Consider the following 23,243-nt stretch of genomic DNA (forward strand, 5'->3'; position numbering starts at 1 on the left):
AACAACACTGAATTATATTTTTAATGTACTAAGTTATTAGTTATTATAACAGGATTCCGGTTATATTTCCCTTTTCGTCATTATTTCAGACTTACTCAGATGAACAGTCTTTCAAGTCGCCGCATGCCATCAAGAGCCATGGGGGTGTAGACAGAAGATAGTAATTCCAAAATTACTTTCAGTTTACAGACAGGGAAATTCTTTCTTTTGCCCCAGCTGAGAATTCATTAGCTTCCAAACAGCGAACAAACAGTCCATATTAACAGCCCCCTGTCAATATGTAGTGTATCTAAGGCTGGCAGTTATTTTGGCACTTGAGGTAGAAAATCCCACAAATGCCTCTCCCTGGGAATAAAATCACAAGTTATATAACAATTCATTGCTCTTCCATGACACACAAAATCAGCTGCCTGAGATGGTCACCTCCCTCTACCTAATGGTAGGGCAAGCTCTGAATGTAATTAATAGGCATCAAATCACACTGCAAATTCTATACACGGAGGTAGTTAGGTGACTGGCTCCCATATTGTATTGTTCGAAGAATTAATATGCTAGTCCACAATGTGAAAAAGCAATGTCTCGCTGTAATGTACACACTCTATTGGACAGTATTTTTAAAGTAACATTAGACCACTTTTATTGCAGAGAATGTACATTCCTTCCTCTTGAAGCCTCAGATCTAGGACATCTTGCAGGTGCTACCCAGAGCCCTGAACAATGGAATTTGCTAACATAAGATGTAGTGATAGCCACTAATTGGGATGGCTTTGAAAGGGGTTAGACAAATTTCTGGAGAAGACTATTAATGGTGACTTATCCTGATGGCTCTATGATAGGTTCAGTATCAAAGGCAGTATACCTTTTTTTACAACAGTTGCTGGGGAAGATGGGCAGGAGGGTGCTGTTGCACTCATGTCTTGCAAGTTTTCTGTGGGCAGCTGGTTAGCCACTGTGTGAACAGAATGATGGACTGGATGGACCCTTGGCCTGATCCAGCAATGCTCTTATGTTCTGATGAAGAAGGTTCTACTGCCAATCATTTGTTGAACGTTTACAGAGATTGCTAATTGCTCAACAAAATCTCAAGTAAGTCATATAAGGAGCTGCTGATTTGAACCCTATCTCTGGAGTTTGACCTGCAATGCCCATTTCATACATGCAAGTCATCTAGATGTTGACTTTGGAGGGATCCAGCCATGAGTCTTACGGCACAATCCTATACATGTTTAGACAGAAAAAAGCCCTACAACTCCTAGCATTCCCCAGCCAGCATGGGGCATACTGGGAGTTGTAGGATTATATTTTGTCTAAACATGCATAGGATTGTACACTTAAGGGTTTCTTCATACATTACAGAATACCTACATGACAGCACTTTCATATAAGCATTATTATACACTCTCCTCCTTCGGCTGAAAATTATCACATGCAAAAAAATCCGCTAAAGTATTTTTGTTATGGGTGCTTTCAGATGGAGGGTTCCTGGTGCTGTGCAGCAACCAAAATGCGCTGCACAGCAATTCTTTCTTCCTTAACAGAGTTTCTATGGTAAGAAAAAGCCATGGAAAGACTACGAATGGAAGACAATGTCATCTGGACTTTCTGTAACAGTCTGTGAGTGAAGGGTGATAGTGCAATATAAGAGTCATCTGGAAGCACCCTATGTATAAATGTTGTCCACATGAAGAAAGATCACCAGACATGAGGGTTTCACATGTAGAAAGTTAAAAATATGTAATATTAAAAATCTTTACTGGTAAAACAGCATCAGAATAAAGCAGCAACAAAAAGGATCTCTTTATTTATTTATTTATTTATTTATTGTATTTTTATACCGCCCAGAGAGCTTCAGCTATTGGGTTTACAAAAATTTGGTTTACAAAAATTAAAACCATAAAAACCATTCAAAATATCAAACAAGCTGAATAAAAGCATAATATAAAATACAATATAAAAACACAAGGAGGCGACATACAAGCCTGCAATTCTATGGATATTTAAACATTTGAATATTTTAGAATTTCATTTTTTAAATTTTTTTTAATTATTTATGAATTGAATTTACTGCTGTGTTGCTTGCTGGTTGAAGAGTTACAATTGTATGTTCTCGCTTTTTATTCGCCTTCCTTGACTGTTTTTGATGCTGTGTACACCGCTCAGGGATCTTGCGGACGAAGGGCGATTTATACATTTTAAACGTGTAAATAAACAAACAAACATTTAGATGGGAGTAAGTCCCAGTGAACTCAATGGAACTTTATTGCCAAATAAGCCGGGCAAACGAGCGGGCTGGAGGTCCCCTGTGCCGCCTGGCTGAGGGAAACCGGCCTAAGCGTCTCGTCACCGAAGAGGCATTAAGGGCTCTCAGAGATAATTCTCCTCAGCCATCCTCGCAGCGCAATCATCGCCGCCGCCGCTGCCCCCCCCCCCCGGCTTCGACCCGCGCGCTCTCGTCGGAGGCGGAAAAACCGGCCTAACTAGACATGGCGCGGCAGAAGACAGTCAACCAGCCGCTCTCGTTCTCCTAAGACTTCCAGCGTGTGAGGCTAGATCCGGCTGGGCCGCCGCGGAGGGATCCCCGACCCGTGGGCGGAGGAGGCGAGCAGAAGGGGGGGGGAGAGAGAAGGGAGGAGGCGCCGGCGCCGCGGCGGCCTGAGCCGCGGGGGGGGGCGGGGGAAAGGGGCACCAACATGGCGGCTCCATATTAACTTTCCCCCCCTTCGGCAGCCGCTGCCACCGCCCGCCGCCCCCTCGCCTTGGTAGCCGTCATGCCGGGCATGATGGAGAAAGGAGCCGAGCTCCTGGGGGGCGCCAAGAGTAGGGCGGCCGCCAACGGCACCAAGAACGGCGGCGGCGGTGGTGGCAGCCCCGGTTCTAACGGGCACTTTTCCGAGCCGGAGAGCGGCAGTGGTGGTGGCGGCGGCGGCGGAGGCGACAGCGGAGACGAGCACGGTGCGAGCTTCATCCTTCCCCACCCCCCTTTCTCTGACAGGGACGAGTTGGGCCTAGTCGCTTCGCCACTGCGCGCTGACTGGCTGGCTGGCGGCGGCGACCGCACGGAGCCTGTCTGTGCCTCTGTGTGTGTGTTGGGGTGTGTATGTGTGTGTGTGTGCGCGCGCACTCGTGCAAAGAGAGTGGATGGTGCGCGCGCAAAGGGGATGGAGGGAGGGACGGAGGGAGGGAAAATGAGTGTGTACGGGTGTGCGTGAGCGCGCGCGGGCGCGCTCCCTACTGCTCGCGCGCGCGCTATCTCGCTCTCTTGTGCATGCTTGTCCATCCATCCATCCCGTGGAGAGTGGGTGTGCATTTTCACAATGGGCACACGTGTAATGCAGCCGCAGCTCAGGCGCGGCATTGCATTGCATCTTAGTCGTGTACACTTACACTTAGTAGTGTAAGCCTTGCAAACGAGTACATCGAGCGCGTCTGAATATGGAGCGGTTGCCATGAACAGCGGCGCATGCAGGTCTAGCTACGTGCTGCTCTTGATGTCTTGTCTAGTCGTGCCTTTATGTGTTTAAGAGATGCACCCAGATGCATACACCCACGCAACACCGTGCAGAAGCAGCACAATAAAGTGAATGGACTGTTTCTGTGGGAACGTGTGAATTCTTTTTTTCTTTTTTGTCATTCGTTTTCTTGAGAAAAAAGAAATATTCACCTTTTGGAAATTATTGCCTACCTGGAGTGTGAAGGGGAAGTAGGGTTTTCTTTTTCCGGTGTATGTGAGGTGGAGGGGGGAAGAGTAATCTCTTTTCCCCCACGCGCTCTCTGGCTTTCTCTTCACACTTGTTCAAAGGGTGAAGGGCTTTGAGGCTATCAAAACAGCAAGGTTTGCCTGCATTGGTGGTCTTGGATCGGATTGACTGTAATGCTTCAAGATCACCATCTCCACAGTTATATTGTTTAAAGATCACACTTCCATCACTGAAAAGAAAGGCGGCTTCTCTCCCCCCCCCCCCTTCCTCTAAGTGATGCATTTATTTTTTCTTCCATTGCAGATGTAGGAATGAGGGTCGGAGCAGACTACCAAGCTCGCATCCCTGACTTTGATCCTGGTAAATACCTTGTTATAAAAATGTATTTGTAACCTGATATCTTTTGCTGTTTTGAAAATGGGGGGTTATTGCATGAATTATAGTGAGAATAAGTGTGTAGTCAGTTGAATATTGTGTGCCTCTGTTGAGTGTGTGTGCATGTGTAAGAGAGGGGAAGACTTGTATTTGTGAAGGTTAAAGGTGTGGGCTTTCCTTTGCTTTTTTTCTTCCCCTTAAGGCTTTGTGCTGTTTGTCCGTGCTCACTGAAGCTTTGCAGGCCAACATTGCTCTATGCAAGCTGAAAGGAACAGGCCTCATGTATGGGGGGAGGAGGGAAGCTCCAATCTTGGTGTAGGAAATGAAGGGCTGTTAAGTTGTTTATTTAACATACCTGTGTTGCATCTACAGTAGTTTGGGAGGGGGGTATCTTATTGTGGATATACAGCCAACAATAGCAAATCATATAGTCTAGATTTTTTCCTATGTATTTTAAAGTGTGGGACACTGAAGTTTATAGTATTGTCAGTAATGCTTCTGTTAATCATGTGGTGATAGTACAGACTGGCTTGAGCTCCTTGATACTGACTAAAGTCAGTTTGGTTTGCATATACACTGCAAAATGTTAATATAGTCTAAACATTCTCACTTCTAGCTGTGGCCACTAAGAAGCACTGTCAACTCTTGTTCCCTAGACCCATACCCTCTATGCCAATACATTCCTGGTGCTATAGTGATGCCCTTCTCTTAAAGTTTGCGTTTCTGTCAGAGGGGATTCTGCCCTGATTATGGCCATAATCTCTGAAGTCTTGGACAAGTAACTTCTTTTTACGGTGTTATCACCTAGGCTTTAAAGGGGAAGCAAACCATTTTTTCTTTTCTTTTAGAAAGGCTTACTTGTCCATACCATAGGCCTTTGTTGATCATAAATATGTGGTTTTACATCAAAAAGACTAGTGTCAAAAAATGGAATGTTTCCTGATTTTGCTAGGTTTCTTCTATTACACGTCCTATAGACATGTGTAATACACCAAGCAGTACATTGCACTATGAAAGCGGTATATAAAAGGCAGGAGCCACACCAAGCAGGATATAGCGCTATGACAGCAGTATATGGTATGTGTCAATGAGCCCCAGCAATTGTCAGTACACTTCAATACCGCTATAAAGCAGGAGTGTGGCTCCTGCCTTTTATATACTGATTTCATACCGCCTTCATAGCGCAATATCCTGCTTGGTATAGATTAGGCCTCATATAGTGCTGTCTTTTTTCTTGATTAATCATGAGCTTTGGCTATTATGTGATATAGAAATGTAATGAGTGAATGAATCAATGTTTTAAGTTTCTCTCATCCTGTATTAGCTAGAACGCATTCAACTTCATTGGATTTTCTCTTCCTTTTCATGATAAGAAATGTCTTTGTGTTTCCACATATTTAATGTAAATAGAAACTATTCTGAAAGTGACTAGTGTGAAACCAGTATTGAGTAAAAGAAGGCACTACAGCTGAAATACTGCTACTTCTCCTTGTGTTTGGTTTGACTCTGTGAGTTATCAGAAGTTTCCCAGACTGTCGCCTTAATAAGAGTGGACATTGAGTGAAGGCAACCAATTGCTATTTGTATATTGCTCTTCCACGGTGATGGAACTCTTGGTCTCCTGAATTCTTGTAGATAATCTGGGACTGTCAGCCCTCTTAACACATGTTCCTCAGGCTTATTCATTGACACAAAGACAGAAGAGAAATAATCCATGTTCACGTATAGTTCACCGATAGAAGGATGATGGCTGCAGAGTGAAGCACCACCTTGTAATTACTAACTTTGATCCTTCATGCTGTGCAACCTCTTGAGAGACAAATGATTAATAATTTGAGAGAACTGGCAGTGTATACGATAATAGGAGCAGATGAAGATAACACATCTAGCTTTTCTTCCTTCTCGGTAGGAATACCTTTGTCTCTGGCCAGCTGCTCTTCTAGGGATGTGATAGGGTTTTCCATCTTGAAACAGATGAGAGAATATTGTGCTGAATCCTTCATCCAGTGTACTTGTTTTTAGTAAGAATAGGTAATCTAAATAGTGATGTACAATATCGCCTCCAAGACTTTCCTCAAAACCTGCTAAGGTGTGGTTTTGAGTTATCTTTTCCAGCATAGCTTTTCTTGAGTAGTGCTATTAAGGCTATGATAAGAACATTTTAAGGAAGTATTGCTATTAGTATTTCATGTCTGTCATGTACTAGATCACAATAATTGCTTTAATGATCAGAACAAAGGTCTTTCTAATTTAATCCTCTCCAATGGTGACTGACCAGATGCTAGACTTTTAGTTAACTTTCTTATCCTTTTGACCCTCTTACCTTTTTGCTAGGCACAATTGAACAAGCAAGTGATGTCCCTATACGGAGGGCATTCTCATTTGAACATACTGAAACGTTCTAACTCTGCCACCTTTAGGAAATGCCACACTTGGTCTTGGTGCCGGGCAAAGATTTGTAGTACCTTTCTCCTTTGGCTGGGTTGACCTAAATTGGCCTCCTAGTTCTGAGATATATTCTAATTAGTCTCTCTCTCTCTCTCTCTCTCTCTCTCTGTGTGTGTGTGTGTTTAAACTACTGGAGTAGCATTTTTTTAGGATTGCCTTCCAGCTCAAGTAGCTCTAGGGCCCCTGATACCTGAGTCAGATGGACAATATGAGTTTTTCAGCTGTTAGTAAAGATGACAGTATTAATAAAGCAGACAACAACAAATTAACTTTTAAAGTTGCAGGCTGAAGGAAATGAAGAAAGCAGCTTTTCCCTGATAACTTCCTTGAGAGCAATCCTGTATCAGATTGACCAGAATTCCCCAGCGCAGGGGTAGGCAACTTTTTTGGGTCATGGGCTCATATGACAATTTGAGAAACTCCTGGGCATCTCCACAAAATAGCTTCCATAGGAGGTATGGTAAAGGGCAAGTAACCTACTCAAAAGACAGAGCCCCCTCACACTAGATAATTCCTTTGAATGCACAGTTTTCAACACCAACAGAAATGTATTTCACAGCAATCCCAGCTCCCAGTAAGAAAATGTGTTAAATAATAATACCATATTTCTTTGATTGTAAGACACACACTAATTTCAGTACCACCAACAGAAAAAAAAGCTTTGATTCTAAGAAATAATAAATGCACTCACGATTCTAAGAAGCACCCCATTTTTAGGGATGTTTATATGGGGGGAAAAGTGTGTCTTAGAATCGAAGAAATACGGTAATAAAAAAAATGGGAGGGGTATAACACCCTGGTGGCTGCCAAGAAAGGTGTCTGGAAGTGCATTGATGCCTGAAGGCACTATGCTGCCTATCCCTAGACTAGCCGGTCTGGTATGTCTGCTGTGCAGTGCCGTGAGACAGGCGTTAAATTCTATTATACGTTTTACATGGAGGCTGACTTTAAGTGCATACAGAGCTTTTTAGTTTTAGCATTGATGCAACAGGACTTGTGCAGATGTCACAAAATCTTACAACTTATTTTACCATTGGTCATTTGGACAACCATCCCAAGGGTTTTCTTGGTTATGGAGATGTATTTATGTGCATTTTTGGTAAATAGCTCCACATTAAGTCTAGTGTGTTCCCAAGCTTGGAAAATATTCATGAGAACTGCTGTCTCTTGTTTTTATAATTCATATAAAAAGTAATATAAACAATGCTGAAGGGGACAACCTTCTCATACTTGTGAAATCTTGCCGGCTTTACCAAAGGGAACCCTAACATACATGCACACACAAATACACTTACCCATTTTTGTAGCATAGCGTCAAGAAATATGTTCAGGTTGCATAAACCAAAAAGTGACACACAAGTTGGATGTTTCTTCTAAAAGATAAATTGAAAAAATGTTTCGTATATTCTGAGCAAGTATTTAAAGATGATTAAACACTCCTCTTTTCCTAAACTTATTTGCTTCCCAGGTGTTAAAAATAGAGTAACCCCCACCCCCCTTATCTTGAGTTAAAAGTAATTTTCTTGTTCAGGTCATATCCACAGACTGGGTTTTTACAGGTCTAGCCCAATGTCTCTTCTCTGACTGTTCCTGAGTGTGTGTCTCTCCTCAAATGACTTCTCCCTGCTATGTAGTGTTTATCTTGACTCCCCTCCTAGCTCCTCCTGGAAGTTTCTAGTAAATTGTTTCCAAGAAATGTCTAAGTGAGGTCATCCATTGCTCACATTCTCTATCAGATAGTCACTCTGGAATGTCAAAAGACAGGACATCTACACTTGAAAAGACACACTGTCTGTGCTGGCTGAAATGTCACCTAACCCTGACCTGAAAGGCTGATGATGTATAGCTTCAGAACACAAACCAGAAATTTGCCAACAATAAGAAAAAAATTCCCGTTTACCTGTGAGGTAAAATACATTTTACTGCAATGGGATTAAATTAGCATTTGGTTAGATATGGAAGGTGCATTTGATTAGATAAGGAAAGACTTCAGGGCTTTTGTAGCAGGGCTAGGATCAACCTGATGGTGTCACTAAGTCCCCAAGTGTATCATTTCTAAATAACAGATAGCATAGTTTACCATGATTTACAAACAATTTTCTAGGGGTATATGAAAAGGCAGCCCTGCTCTTTCAAATTTATTTCTTTGTGTATTGGTTTTAAAATATATATTCTGCCCTTAAATACAAGTACTCTGGGGAAGTTAACAAATAGCACTTGAGCAACAATGGGTCAGAAAGAAGTTTATAGAATGCCCTGGTGGTACAGGGCATTTGACATTTCTTGCAAATCCTTTACTGTATAGTTAGTGAAGCACAATCAATTGCATGCAAAAACAATAAAGTGGCAATAAGAACATAAGAGCCTTGCTGAATCAGGCCAAGGCTCCATTTAGTCCAGCGCTCTGTTCACACAGTGGGCAACCAGCTGTTGACTAAGGACCCACAAGGAGGACACAGCCCCTTCTCACCCATGTTCCCCAGAAATATACTATGTAGTTGTGGATCTTAAACCATATGTGCAGACCAGGAAAGTTCATCTTTCTCCTCCCCTAAGATATGAAGCTTGACATTCAATAATGCAGTACATGTGTCCAGCAGTCAGCTGTGTTTATTTAATACAGTGGCCTTCTTAAAGGGCATTATGGGAAACATGCAACCAAAATATCCACTTACTTGACTTGGATTTCCTCATTGAGTGTGTGAGAACTGTTACTCACTAGGAAGCTTGCGATCTGCCAACAGTGGTGCCTCTTTAGGTGTCTTCTTTGACTTTATCTTGGCTAGAGTAATACAGTTCAAAGCTGTGTTGGGCTCTGCTTTCCATTCTTGTGTACCAGCCATATATTTATTCATTTATTATTAAGATACAAAAATAGAAGCCTGGTATTCTATACAAGTCACATAGACTGCATGTATTGAATTAAGGTAGCATCAATGGACAAATAGTTTCAGTAAATAATGACTTTCTTTGCCCTCTTTTCTAGAGGTCTTAGATCCTTCTAGCTTTTAATTCAGGTTGCAGACATCAGTACTCATCCAAAGTAGAGGTTTCTTTGTGTCCCCATTATGACTCTTTATTTCGTTTTTTAAAATATTTCCTGTGTTCTTTACCATGGTTTGAATCCAGACTTAGTCACACTTAGAGTAGACAGCTTTAAATCAATGAGACCTTAGACATGACTACTTTAAGCCTTATTTATTTCAGTGGGTCTACTCTAACTATGACTAAATCTGGATCCAATCACATAAGTAATTGCAAGCCCGTGGGCAGGGACATTCTTATTTTATTGTTTATACGTAAGCTGCTTTGGAAGTTTTTTTGGCTGAGAAGCGAGATAAAAATACCTTAAATCAATCAATATGTATGGAAAAGATTGGGAAATATGGTAATATACCATTGAGAACAGAATGCTGGGAATCTCCATCCTAGTACCCATGATCCAAGCTTGGGATCTCTGCATCCTGAGAAGGATGCATCACACATGCATCCTTCTCATGCATAATAAATCTCATCACCCATGTTGCTTAGCATTGGAATTCATATGATTATCTTGTATTACTCTCTGCACTTGTTTCCTGTTTCAAAGATATTCTTTTGATCAGACACTTGAGGACATGGTTGACAGTCTAGTGCCTCCGTTTCGCTGATTCATGTCTTGTCTCAGGAATGTCAGGGCTGCTTTCTGCAGGTTTCTGCTATCTCTTCCCTCTGTGGAAGGCTGCTAGGCTACCACTGTATCACCACTTTTAAGGGAATATTTGCTGAGGTGTGGAACTGCTGTTTCTCCCATCTTTCTCTTTGCCCAACCTCCGATCTTGACTGCCACCTACTAATGGAGCACATGTTTAGCAGGTAGTGTGTCCTATTTTTAGCCAGTTGTTTGAAAGTGCATTGCAATATTTTAGCTCTTCTGATTAATGTGTGACCTCTGGGCTCTTTATTTCCATTCAGACAAATTCTCTTCCATTTGACAGTGGAATTTATACCTTGCACACACTGTAGCATTTCTGTTAATGATGGCGAAAACTAATCACAGTTTTCTTCCCCAGGGGTGGGGTGAATAGTCTTCCCTAGATACATATAAACAGAGGTAGTTTTGCTTTCGAAAGAGTTTTTACAGCCAATTGGACTTGGTTTCCAACCTAACTTTTCTACTTGTGGTTCTCTTCCTTTCACAAGAAGCACTATAAACATCATTTAGTAGTGTGAATAGGAGCCCAGTAGTGTCCACAGTTCATCACAGGAAGATGGATGAGGTGTGCAATTGTACCTCAGATTCAAATATTTCTTTCTGTTACAGCATATTATTACTAATTACAATTGCAGAGATAACTAGGCTTAATCAATACTGCAAAATACAAATCATACTTAGGTACTTAGACATGTCAAGAATGAACTGTAGACAATTTCACCAGTTTCAACATGTGCATATGTAATGTTCAATGTGCAGTTAACTATATATTCCCTGACATTGTGGCAGAGTTTATACCAAAGGACATTCTCTTCTGATATAGATGAGGACTAACTGTACACTTATAGATAAGAAGCCTCAGCACATGGGAGATGTACCAAGGTTACTTATCTTTGGAAAGAAAAGTTGCTGTTCTCATATTTCACACATTCCCTCTCAAACAGAACTTAGGGTGAATACAGGCCGTGTTACTTGAACCAGAATCCCACTGTGTCTCAAATCAGACTGTTCTAATCCTACAAGACATAAAGAACAGAGCAGGCCTGCTTAATTGCATCCTATCTCCAACATAAAGATCAGTAAGCTCTGTGCAGTTCTCCACTTATATGTGACTTGTTTTTACTGTCTGTGAATTAAATGTTCTCTGAAAGACTGAACAATGTAATTTTTCTTCCAGGAGCTACAAAATACACAGATAAAGACAATGGAGGGATGCTTGTATGGTCTCCATATCATAGTATTTCAGATGCCAAATGTAAGTTCTGTGAAGTACATTAAGTAGAATTCTAACAATAATACTATATAAGGGCCACACCACATGTTAAAGTTGCTACATCTAAAGCAGTTCCTTGTAAGGATTAATGTGAAACTAATTTAGGGGTTGTAACATGATATTCATGTGCTCTTCAAGTGTAGAGGGGGATTACTAGTACACTTCCTTTCCTGGGTTTTTTTGCTATACCCAGATTGGGAACACCTGAATAGGGCTAGTATCATGCATGTAATGCCTTCTGCGTTTAATGTTTCCCCAAGTTAGACAAATTGCCACTAAAAAATCTTGCTGTTTAACTGTTTTTAAAACATTCTTGCACATGTTCCCCGTTTGAAATTTAAGTCTTGTGTGCTGTTAATATTTTGAGTGCTTAATATTCAGGCATATTCTAGGACTTCATTTTTATTAAACTTTCAGGACACAGTTGGCAGCTTCCAACAAAAATGGTCCAGCCTGGCACGGTGTTAAAGTGCATTCCTGCATTTAAACAGTAAATTCACTTTGCAGGTTGAAAGAAGTATCAATGCTGTTAGAGTTCACACAGACATTCTACATCTGTTTTGAAAGGTGCTGTGGTAGAGAAAAGCTCTAGCGTAGCGACTAACAGTAAATGCTGCAGCAACACACTGTACTTACTGAACATTAGAAGAATACTGCTGGATCGAACCAAAGATCTGTGTAGTCCAGCATCCTGCTTCCCATAGTGGCCAGCCAGTCGCCTCTGAATCTGGAGATTCTGTACAGCAGTCATTACTAATATCCATTTATAGACCTAACCTCCATGAATGCATATGCAATTGCTGTTATGGTATGGACACCTAGAGACCCTGTATAGCTATAGCTGAAGGTTAATTCTTCCCTGTCCTGGTAACTGGAGAATATTCTGTTGTCCAGGGGCTCGAATGTTCAGTTGGAGTCCTCACATGCTTTTGGTACTACTATATATAGCTGCTTCCCAGAGTTCTTTCCTTGCTACCCAATCGCTCAGGGGAGAGAGAGTATTCTTTACTTCTTTGTGGTCTCTGTGCTTCACACAGGGGGCTCTGCGCCTGCGCGGAGCAATGATCAGGAAACTTCTAAAGCTGAGGTGTTTGGGGCAGGAACTCTTCCCCCACGGCGCCGTGCACATGCTCAGAGGGGTTCCCACCCATTCCCCTCAGTTCTCTTCGACTGCCATCACGGCAACATCGTTGAGAAGCTTCTTTCGGTTTTCCTCAGGCGTTTGTTAATATATATATATATATATATATATATATATATATATTTCAGTACATAGTATTTAGTCTAGTTTTTAGTTATTAGAAAATGTGTTCGCTTTCGGATCGCAACTGCGTCCGACAGATACGGGTTACCCATATGGCCCTGAGGGCACCTTTTCGCAAATGCTCATCTTGTTGGGAGTAAACTTGTGGTGTCAGTTGAAAACCAAAGTAATAGAGAGAGGAACTGGTGAGTAGAAAGTATTGGGGTACAGGAGACAAGTACTGGTATATTTGTGAGAAGTATCAGATTTGCTTGGGAGTAAATTGCACCGTCTCGGTGTCTTACTCCAATCGTGGCAGAAAAAAACAAATGTCTTGTATCATCCACCACTCTGTCCTTTATGAGGCAGTTCTTTACACAAAGTACAGATTTGGGTTAAGAAGGCAACTTCAAACAGAAGCAAGTGGGTCTGTTGTGTCTGTGTATGCTTCCAAAGCACTTCTGGGTGGATGACCTTAGGACTAGCACAGCAATTACATTTTCCAGACACCAAAAAGAGAATAATCTCCTGGCAGTGTGACTGTGGAATTTCATTCTCTTAAAATCTGCATTTACAAGTGAGCGGCATGTCATAGCCAATGTAAAATGACAATGGAAACACATTTCAAATATATCCCAGATTATTGGAAACACATTTCAAATATATCCCACATTTCAAAAATATCCCAGTAATTTCTAATAGACTTAAATGTATGTCCTGCAGACCTGAAAATCAGCAGAGTTGAGTGACGTGCCATCAAGTGAGCTAATATATCTCCACATTATGTACTTCAATGCATAGTTGAAATATATCTTCTAAAGTGTGTATGCTCACTTTCTATTTTCCAGATACTGCTGAGCCTGCCAGCATCCCCTGTATCTTGCTGGAAAAGCAAACTTGTTTCTTTTAAGGATTTATTAAAGTCATTATTTATTTGCTAGATTCACATTCTCCGTGATATCCAGAAATGATTTCAATACCATTTTAAAATAAAATGAAATTAAAACAACGAAGAAGAAAAAAATCAGCAGCAAGTCAACCAAAGGCACACTAAAACAGGCCTTAACCTGCTTGCAAAATGCCAGAAGGGATAACGCCAAACGCACAGCTTGTGAAAGAGTGTTCAAAGGTTATGGTACAGCAATCCAGAAGGTCCTGTTTCTCTCAGAGGTGGATCTGGCCTTGGAAACTGAAACAGGGCAGCCTTCTAGTTATAGCTGAGTTGCTTATATTTATTTATTTCAGTTGGACCAAAGTGCCTAACTGTGTAGAACTGCAACCTTAGTTGACAGGAGTTGTATTTTCTTAGAGAATCTCTGGAATATCACCCAATTTTTAAAAAAACTATTAGTAGCGTGAGCACAAAATATATTTTGTGGATGGAAGATGAACCTGACTTAGGCTTTTTTTTTTAATGAAAGTAACTAAATGTGCTGTCTGATACTTGAAAACAATTATCCTAAACTGCTCTTCCACTGTAACTGTATGAAAATAAATAATTCTGGCATTCCTTTGTTACACAGTGGATGAATACATTGCAATAGCAAAGGAAAAACATGGCTACAATGTGGAACAGGTAAGAGATGAATAAAATAAATTAGTACAAGACAATTATTTAAGAATTTTTGTATCCCACTATGTTTGCCCCAGTGGCCTGCAACATAATAAAATACATAATTTAAAAATAACAAGATCATTAAAATGTTTTTTTTTAAAAAAAAATATGGCAAGGAGAAAAGTATGCAGCTAGCTTAGGCTCCCATTCCCTCCAAAAGAATCTGAAAAAGAGCAGTTTTAACCTGATTCTGAATGGAGAGATGTAATGGGGCCAGTCAATCCGCCCCAAGAAAGGAGTTCATTAATAAGAGAGTCACCAGCAAAAAGGCCCTATTTCTGGTGACAACTAACCTAGCTTCCAGAAGAAGTTGAACAAGAAGTGGGGCCTTGGGTGATTCCTTGAGCAGGTAAGGCATTCTGAATTGCACCTGGAAACTAATTGGAAAGCAGTGCAATTGTTTAACACAGATTTTACATTTTAGTGTCATGGGTACTGATCAACAATGTGCTGGTAACTTCTGTACAAGACTTGTTGAATATTTGAGCAGAAATTGTGAAAGCACAGTTTCTTATTTTAAAAGAAACGCTTGCCCCTAAACATTACTTTATGTGTGTTGGTAAATCTTGAGTTGTGTACTGTGTAAGCTAAAAGGAAAACAACCTAAAAGAGCATCTCATTTGAGAAAGACATTTGCTTTAACTCAAGATAACATAAAACTGTGTTAGAGGCTAGTAAGGTGTATTATGATACAAACAAAGGACTTTTTTTTAAGGCACTTGGCATGTTATTCTGGCATAAGCACAACATTGAGAAGTCCCTTGCGGATCTCCCAAATTTTACTCCTTTTCCGGATGAGTGGACGGTTGAAGATAAAGTCCTCTTTGAACAAGCCTTCAGTTTCCATGGGAAAAGCTTTCACAGAATCCAACAGATGGTAAGGTAATATTTAGATTACTCTTGCTTTGCCTCAGAAAGCTGGTCAGTAGATAGCCACATTGTAGTTACATTGTTCCTACTCCAAAGGGGTAAGCATGAAGATGTTCCTTCTTCATAGTCTGTGTGCAGGTGTGTGCATGCGTTCCAGAGAAACATCTTTGAACTTTTGAACTTTGAACTTTGAACTTTATCTAGAAATAAAGAAAAAACAGGCCCCCAAACTTCCCCTCACTGAGGAAGTCCTACAGTGCATGTGCCTTAAGGGGCAATCAATGTGTCTTCAGTTAACTTTTTCCACTGTGGAAGCAGCATCTGTTCTGTCCTCTAGGCCAGGGGTCCCCAACCCCCGGGCCACGGACCAATAGTAGTCTGTGGCCTGTTAGAAGCCGGGCCACGCAGGTGAGCTACTTTCATACCCCCACCCCAGCATACCTGGGCGTGGGGCGCCGTCTCACCTGCCCAGCTGAAGCGAAGCCAAGGTGCTGGGGTGGGGATGGGATGGCTTCGGAACAGCGCGCCTGGCTGGATGCCGCTTTGGGAGAGCGACTTCCAGGCGCACCGTTCCGAAGCCGCCCCAGCATCCTGGCTTCGGCTGGGCGCCCACCTAGCCAAAGCGAAGCCAGGACACTGGAGTGGGGGGGCTTTCCGAAACCATCCCCTCAACAACACCCCCCGGTCCATGGAAAAATTGTCTTCCACAAAACCGGTCCCTGGTGCCAAAAAAGTTGGGGACCGCTGCTCTAGGCTAAAACGACTTCGGTACTTTCTCTTCTTGAGTGACTCAGGCAGCAGCTGCTGAAACAAATAGTCCTAGCACGACAGGAGAGCCGTTACATCCCAAACTCTTCCAGTATGGTCATTTGGAGGCTGGAATTCTGATTGAAAGTAAGGGCTCATCTATACCAAGCAGGATATTATTTATATTTTATTTATTTATTTATTTAAGTATTTTTATGCCGCCATTCAGCCAAAAAAGGCTCTCATGGCGGCTTACAAAAGTATTTCTTGACAGTCCCTGCCCACAGGCTTACAATCTAAAAGACATGACACAAAAGCAAAGGGGATTGGGAGGGAGGAGGAGGAGGGGGAAAAGGAAAGCAAATTCAGGTACTACAATCTTAGTTGGAAAGTTCAGCAGTTACAGGAGACAGCAGGAGGGAGGGGGCTCTCAGCTGGAGCTGAACCCAGGCACGGTGGAGAGATGCCTGGCTGCTGCTTCCTCCCTCACTGGTGGCCTCTGCAGTTACAGTTGGTAGCAGGAGGGAGGGGGCTCTCAGCTGGAGCTGGACCCAGGCACGGTGGAGAAGTGCCTGGCTGCTGCTTCCTCCCTCACTGGTGGCCTCTGCAGAGACAGTTGGTAGCAGGAGGGAGGGGGCTCTCAGCTGGAGCTGGACCCAGGCATGGTGGAGAGATGCCTGGCTGCTGCTTCCTCCCTCACTGGTGGCCTCTGCAGTGACAGTTGGTAGCAGGAGGGAGGGGGCTCTCAGCTGGAGCTGGACCCAGGCACAGTGGAGAGGTGCCTGGCTGCTGCTTCCTCCCTCACTGGTGGCCTCTGCAGAGACAGTTGGTAGCAGGAGGGAGGGGGCTCTGAGCTGGAGCTGGACCCAGGCACGGTGGAGAGGTGCCTGGCTGCTGCTTGCTCCCTCACTGGTGGCCTCTGCAGAGACAGTTGGTAGCAGGAGGGAGGGGGCTCTCAGCTGGAGCTGGACCCAGGCATGGTGGAGAGATGCCTGGCTGCTGCTTCCTCCCTCACTGGTGGCCTCTGCAGTGACAGTTGGTAGCAGGAGGGAGGGGGCTCTCAGCTGGAGCTGGACCCAGGCACAGTGGAGAGGTGCCTGGCTGCTGCTTCCTCCCTCACTGGTGGCCTCTGCAGAGACAGTTGGTAGCAGGAGGGAGGGGGCTCTCAGCTGGAGCTGGACCCAGGCATGGTGGAGAGATGCCTGGCTGCTGCTTCCTCCCTCACTGGTGGCCTCTGCAGTGACAGTTGGTAGCAGGAGGGAGGGGGCTCTCAGCTGGAGCTGGACCCAGGCACAGTGGAGAGGTGCCTGGCTGCTGCTTCCTCCCTCACTGGTGGCCTCTGCAGAGACAGTTGGTAGCAGGAGGGAGGGGGCTCTGAGCTGGAGCTGGACCCAGGCACGGTGGAGAGGTGCCTGGCTGCTGCTTCCTCCCTCACTGGTGGCCTCTGCAGAGACAGTTGGTAGCAGGAAGGAGGGGGCTTTCAGCTGGAGCTGGACCCAGGCATGGTGGAGAGGTGCCTGGCTGCTGCTTCCTCCCTCACTGGTGGCCTCTGCAGAGACAGTTGGTAGCAGGAGGGAGGGGGCTCTCAGCTGGAGCTGGACCCAGGCATGGTGGAGAGATGCCTGGCTGCTGCTTCCTCCCTCACTGGTGGCCTCTGCAGTGACAGTTGGTAGCAGGAGGGAGGGGGCTCTCAGCTGGAGCTGGACCCAGGCACAGTGGAGAGGTGCCTGGCTGCTGCTTCCTCCCTCACTGGTGGCCTCTGCAGAGACAGTTGGTAGCAGGAGGGAGGGGGCTCTGAGCTGGAGCTGGACCCAGGCACGGTGGAGAGGTGCCTGGCTGCTGCTTCCTCCCTCACTGGTGGCCTCTGCAGAGACAGTTGGTAGCAGGAAGGAGGGGGCTTTCAGCTGGAGCTGGACCCAGGCATGGTGGAGAGGTGCCTGGCTGCTGCTTCCTCCCTCACTGGTGGCCTCTCAATATTCCACTATGAAAGCGGTATGAAAGTGGTATATAAAAGGCAGGAGCTACACTGTTGCTTTATAGTGGTACTGAAGTGCATTGACAACTGTGGGGTCCATGACACATCTACACCAAGCAGGATATAACACTATGAAAGTGGTATATGGTATGTGTCAATGGGCCCCAACAGTTGTCAGTGCACTACAATACTGCTATAAAGCAGCAGTGTGGCTCCTGCCTTTTCTATACTGCTTTCATACCTCTTTCATAGTGGAATATCCTGCTTGGTATAGATGAGCCCTAAATCTCAGCATAGGCTTTCTTTAATTCTCAGGAGCATCTACAACAGCCTTCGTCAATCTGATGCCCTTCAGTTTGGCACCATATTGGGGAAAGCTGATCTACATTTCTGATTATAAACATGATTTTGAACCCATTTCCATTTCTCTCTCTCTCTCTCTCTCTCTCTCTCTCTCTCTCTCTCTCTCTCTCTCTCTCTCTCTCTCTCTCTCTCTCTCTGGCCATGGCTAGACCATTTCTATATCCCGGGATCATCCTGGGATCATCCCTGTGCATCCAAATGACACACAGGGGATCCCGGGAGCAGGCAGGGACGACTCCTCCGTTTGCCTGGGATAATTGTTAGGTCTAGCTAAGGCCTCTGTGTGTGTGTGTGTGTGTGTGTGTGTGTGTGTGTGTGTGTGTGTGTGTGATTACCCTGTTCTGTTAGCTTAAAACTTTGACTCAAATCTGAGAAAAGACAATGAGCCACCTTATTTCATTCATAGCATAAATGCTACATAATGTGTTGGCATGTTTTAGCTTCCAGACAAGACGATTGCAAGCCTTGTAAAATATTACTACTCCTGGAAGAAAACCCGTTCTAGAACCAGTTTAATGGACCGCCAAGCTAGGAAGCTGGCTAACAGAAATAATCAAGGGGACAGGTAAGCAACACAACATCTTAAAAATAGCAACTTGCTCATATATAGATATCTTTTTATTCATATTTTGTTTGTTTTTCTTTTATGCTATTATTTATTAATTCTTAATGCAAGCCATGTTATTCCATGCTATTGTTTCTCTGCTATTGCTAGGCGGGTGCAAAATTTGTTGGTGCATCTGGGAGGAACCTTCCACTTCACGTTATTGTAACCGGGATTTCCAGAATTGTAACAATAGTCACTTTTGTATTCTTATAGTCATGAGCAGCAACAACAACAAAAAATGATTTTACTGATGCAGCACCTGTCATGAGTGTGCATGCATGCACACAGACACACACGATTCCTCTGCTATAAAAAACCTGAAGGAGTGAATTATCTGAACTTCTGCAGAAAGGATTAAAATTAATTGAGATTTCCAGCCAATGCAGCGATTGAGAGCTGTTTAAAATTATGCATTGTATGTCCAAATAACATTTATGTGTAGAAACATTTAAAATTGTTTCATATGAAAATTAGTGAAATATAGAAGATGTACATCTTCTTCCCAGAACACATATGCACAGACAATTGCAAATGTTTGTTATTGTGATATATTTTGACCAGCAGTTGTGTTTTACACTATTGCTATACTTCCCTATTTAATTGAACTGGGATTTCTAAAGCCTGTTCTGAAGGTGTGGCTATGCATTTTTATAGCTTTGAAAGCAGACATTTTGGGTAGGATCCAACGGTGCCCTACCATTAGTGGCCAGCACCAGTGGTCCAGTATGGGTGCGGCTGCCCCTGCTGCCTCTGTACACTTGGCCCCTACCACTGGCTGCAGCAGTGTAGCACTTTTTGGGGAAAGCACCCAAACAATTGGAAATGCTAGTTTCTGGCAAGCGTGACCTGCCCCTTCAAACTTGCATTTTCAGTTGTTTGCGGGCTTGTCCCTGGAAGCAGTTCAACAGTTCTGGTCACAACACCTAAAAAAAATATTATTTTTGTAGAGCTGGAAAAAGGGCAGAAAAGGGCAACTAACATGTGGATAGGGATACATTTTTCTCCCTCTTTCAAAGAGTACCTTTTATCAGCTTAGGTTGATATACCAACTACGCCTTTATCTGGACAGATAGCCTAGCTACAGTTATCCATGCTCTGATAACCTCTCATTTGGATTACTGCAATGCGTTATACGTGGGGCTGCCTTTGAAAACGGTCCGGAAGCTTCAGCTGGTACAAAACAGGGCAGCCCGTTTACTAACAGGGACTGGCTGGCGAGATCACATTACGCCAGTCCTTTTACAACTTCATTGGCTGCCAGTCCAGGTCCAGGCCCAATTCAAAGTGCTGGTATTGACATTTAAAGCCCTAAACAGTTTGGGGCCAGGTTATTTGAAGGAACACCTCCTCCCATATGTACCTGCCCGGACCTTAAGATCATCTACAGGGGCCCTTCTCTGTGAGCCCCTGCCAATGGAAGTGAGGCAGGTGGCTACTAGGAGGAGGGCTTTCTCCGCTGTGGCACCCTGGTTGTGGAATGAGCTCCCCAGAGAGGTCCGCCTGGCTCCTACACTGTACTCCTTTCGTCGCCAGCTGAAGACCTTTTTATTCTCTCAGTATTTTAACACTTAATTTTAACTTAAATTTTACTGTTCTAACTCTGTATTTTAATCTTATATCAATTTTGCTGCGTGGTTTTATCCTGGTTGTGCTTTTTATACTGTATTTTGTATTTGTGCTTTTAACCTGTTGGTTGTTTTATTATGGTTTTAATTTTTGTGAACCGCCCAGAGAGCTTCGGCTATTGGGTGGTATAAAAATGCAATAAATAAATAAATAATAAATAAATAAAATACTAGAATCTGGGGTCATCCCATGAAGCTGGTGGGAGATTCAGGATGGATAAAAGGAAGTACTTCTTCACACAGTTCATATTTAAACTCTGGAATTAACTACCACAATATGTAGTGATGGCTTCAAAAGGGGGAGGAGAAGGCTGTCAGTGGCTACTAGTCCTGATGACTATATGCTACTTCCGGCATCTGAGGCAGCTGTTGCACTCATGTCCTGCTTGTGGGTTCCTGGTTGTCAGCTGGTTGGCCACTTTGGGAACAGAGTGCTGGACTAGATGGTCTGATCCATCATGGCTATCCTTATATTCTTAAGCACTACATCGCCACCACCAGTAGTAGAGGCTGCGCGCATGCCAGGATCGGCAATGCTGGCTGCCAGCAGTAGGGCGCCATTGGATCCTACCCGTTGTATAACTGCAGTTGGGGACTGCCAGTGGGGAAGCTGCTCATGTTCCTCACCCAGAACCTGTCCTGCTTGTTGGTTTCCTGTCAATAGCTGGTTGACCAGTGTGAACAGAATTCTGGACTAGATGGACCCTTCGTCTGATCCAGCATGGTTCTTCTTATGTTGTTGTCAGATTCAGCAGGGTAGAAGCAAGTGCCCCCCCCCCCACACACACACACTAATAATATTTCTGATTGCAGCCTCTTACCTTGCTTTATACAAAGTTTTATGAGACAAGGAAAAGGCACAGTGCCTGTAGTACAGGCCAAGTGGTTCCCTTTTTCCTCTACCCCCCAAGCAGTTTTTCTAGTTGTAGTACCTTCTATTTGCCCTTCTGTAGTTCCATACTACACTGTGGAGTGGATGCCTTCTGCTAACATGGAAAAGAAAAGGAATAGAATATGAAGTCCCTGGTTTCTGTGTTTAATAAACCCAGAGCTGGACTTCTTGTACAGAACAAAACATTTAATTGAAACTTTCAGTAAAGTATATTATTAAACTAGTATGCTTTTTTTTTAATGTAGCTGCCCTGGAATAAGATTTTATGAGGGGCAGTAAACAAATACTTTAAATAAAGGGGAGGAAATATTTTAGTATATTTAGTGTGCAGGTATATTGCTTTAAACTGCTTTTTTCCTACCATAAGTGTTTTAAAGCTGCAATGCTATACATACTTTCATGGGAGTAAGCCCCATCAAACTTGATAGGACTTACTTCTGAGTAGATATGCATAGGATTGCACCGTAAATCTGGTATTTATACTATTCAGACTTGGGATTTTAATTTTTCTTGGATGTATGTTTAAAACCTTAATTGCCTTAATTCCATTTGAGTCTGTCTGTTATCCCCATTGTTATAAACTTGCATTTAGACATCTTGTAGTGAATATTTATTATGTAAAATACAAATAAAGACAATTATTTGCAGTTAGGACAAAAGTAAACGCTGGAGATAAATAAAAGATAGGGAAAGGAAGCAAATCCACTAATCTCTTTCTATCCTCAGTGATGATGATGTAGAAGAAACTCACCCAATGGATGGAAATGATAGTGATTATGATCCCAAAAAGGAAACTAAAAAAGAGGTAATGAACAGTTTAACTGCAGTAACTATATTATTCATGTACTGGCTTACACCGGCTTTTAGTTGACAGTGACGGAAGACAGATAGCGAAGTTGCTGGTTATCAGTTTTTAGTGAGTGCAGCCTTGGTGGATTGTAACTTTTGTGCTTTTCTAGTACTAATGTGTGTTTGCTTTGGCTAGTGGTAGTCCCACACAGTCAGTATTTTAGCTCACAGAAGGAGGAGAAACCTTAAGCAACAATCTTGCTTTCCCACATGGAGGACAGGAAGTGCTTGTGCACAGATGAGTCTTTTGCCAATTACAGCCTATGCCTAGAAGCGCCTTGCTAGACTTCTGTTATTAGAAGGGCAGCAGGGAGGATCCATTCACTTATCACAAGCTATGTGGTGAAGGAGGGCATAACCATAATGTTTGCTAGAGTCATTGCAAGCCAATTTACTAACCCACATGTATCACCCTGAAGTTTATGACAAGTGAAAGATCTTCCTTTGGTCTTCATTGGGATATAGAGATCTGGTACAATCATGCATACCAGTTCCTATATGGGTCACACGTCAGTTTCTGGCATTCTTCGGTGTATAGATCTGTATGCTATAGGAATGAATCAATTTCATGGGGAGAGAGGGGCAGAGATCATTGCTGGATGCCTAGCTGGAAGCCATGGGTTTTGACTTGTCATACCCTGCTTCTGGGGACTGGACTGGGGCCAGCATTGGGTGACCTTGGGCACTGAGTGCCTCTTTTTTGGATACAATAATAACCTACCTCACAGGGGTGTTATGAAGATAAAATGACACGTGTTCACCACTTTAAACAACTTTGAGTAAGGGTGGGATCAAAAATGTCATTTGAAAAGAAAGTGAAACAGATTAAACTAAGTAGTATCCAAGTGAGAGGAGAAAATGTGGTTATATATGTTGAAAAAACTAACAGTATTCTAGTTCAAGGTAACAGAATATGTTTCTTTTTTCTGCATAGTACTTTTTATTTAATAGAATGCTTACAGTCACAAC

At 43.1% G+C, this 23,243-nt stretch overlaps 1 protein-coding gene across 6 annotated transcripts in view; it reads left to right on the forward strand.

Moving 5' to 3' along the window:
* The first annotated feature begins 2,679 nt into the window (after window positions 1-2,679).
* Window positions 2,680-23,243, forward strand: part of RCOR3 (REST corepressor 3) — a 30,038-nt gene continuing 9,474 nt past the window's right edge. For 2 of the 6 annotated variants that reach the window (XM_063124020.1, XM_063124022.1), the window contains exons 1-7: window positions 2,684-2,952; window positions 4,002-4,058; window positions 11,393-11,470; window positions 14,255-14,307; window positions 15,062-15,223; window positions 18,742-18,866; window positions 22,152-22,230. In XM_063124020.1, the coding sequence (XP_062980090.1) occupies window positions 2,769-2,952; window positions 4,002-4,058; window positions 11,393-11,470; window positions 14,255-14,307; window positions 15,062-15,223; window positions 18,742-18,866; window positions 22,152-22,230 (738 nt within the window). In that variant the 5' untranslated portion in view covers window positions 2,684-2,768. Of the gene's footprint in view, window positions 2,953-4,001; window positions 4,059-11,392; window positions 11,471-14,254; window positions 14,308-15,061; window positions 15,224-18,741; window positions 18,867-22,151; window positions 22,231-23,243 lie in introns of all 6 variants that reach the window. The other 4 variants (XM_063124019.1, XM_063124021.1, XM_063124025.1 and 1 more) reach the window with 3 other exon arrangements.

This window comes from Elgaria multicarinata, chromosome 4 (assembly GCF_023053635.1).
Source record: "Elgaria multicarinata webbii isolate HBS135686 ecotype San Diego chromosome 4, rElgMul1.1.pri, whole genome shotgun sequence".
Taxonomy (NCBI): domain Eukaryota; kingdom Metazoa; phylum Chordata; class Lepidosauria; order Squamata; family Anguidae; genus Elgaria; species Elgaria multicarinata.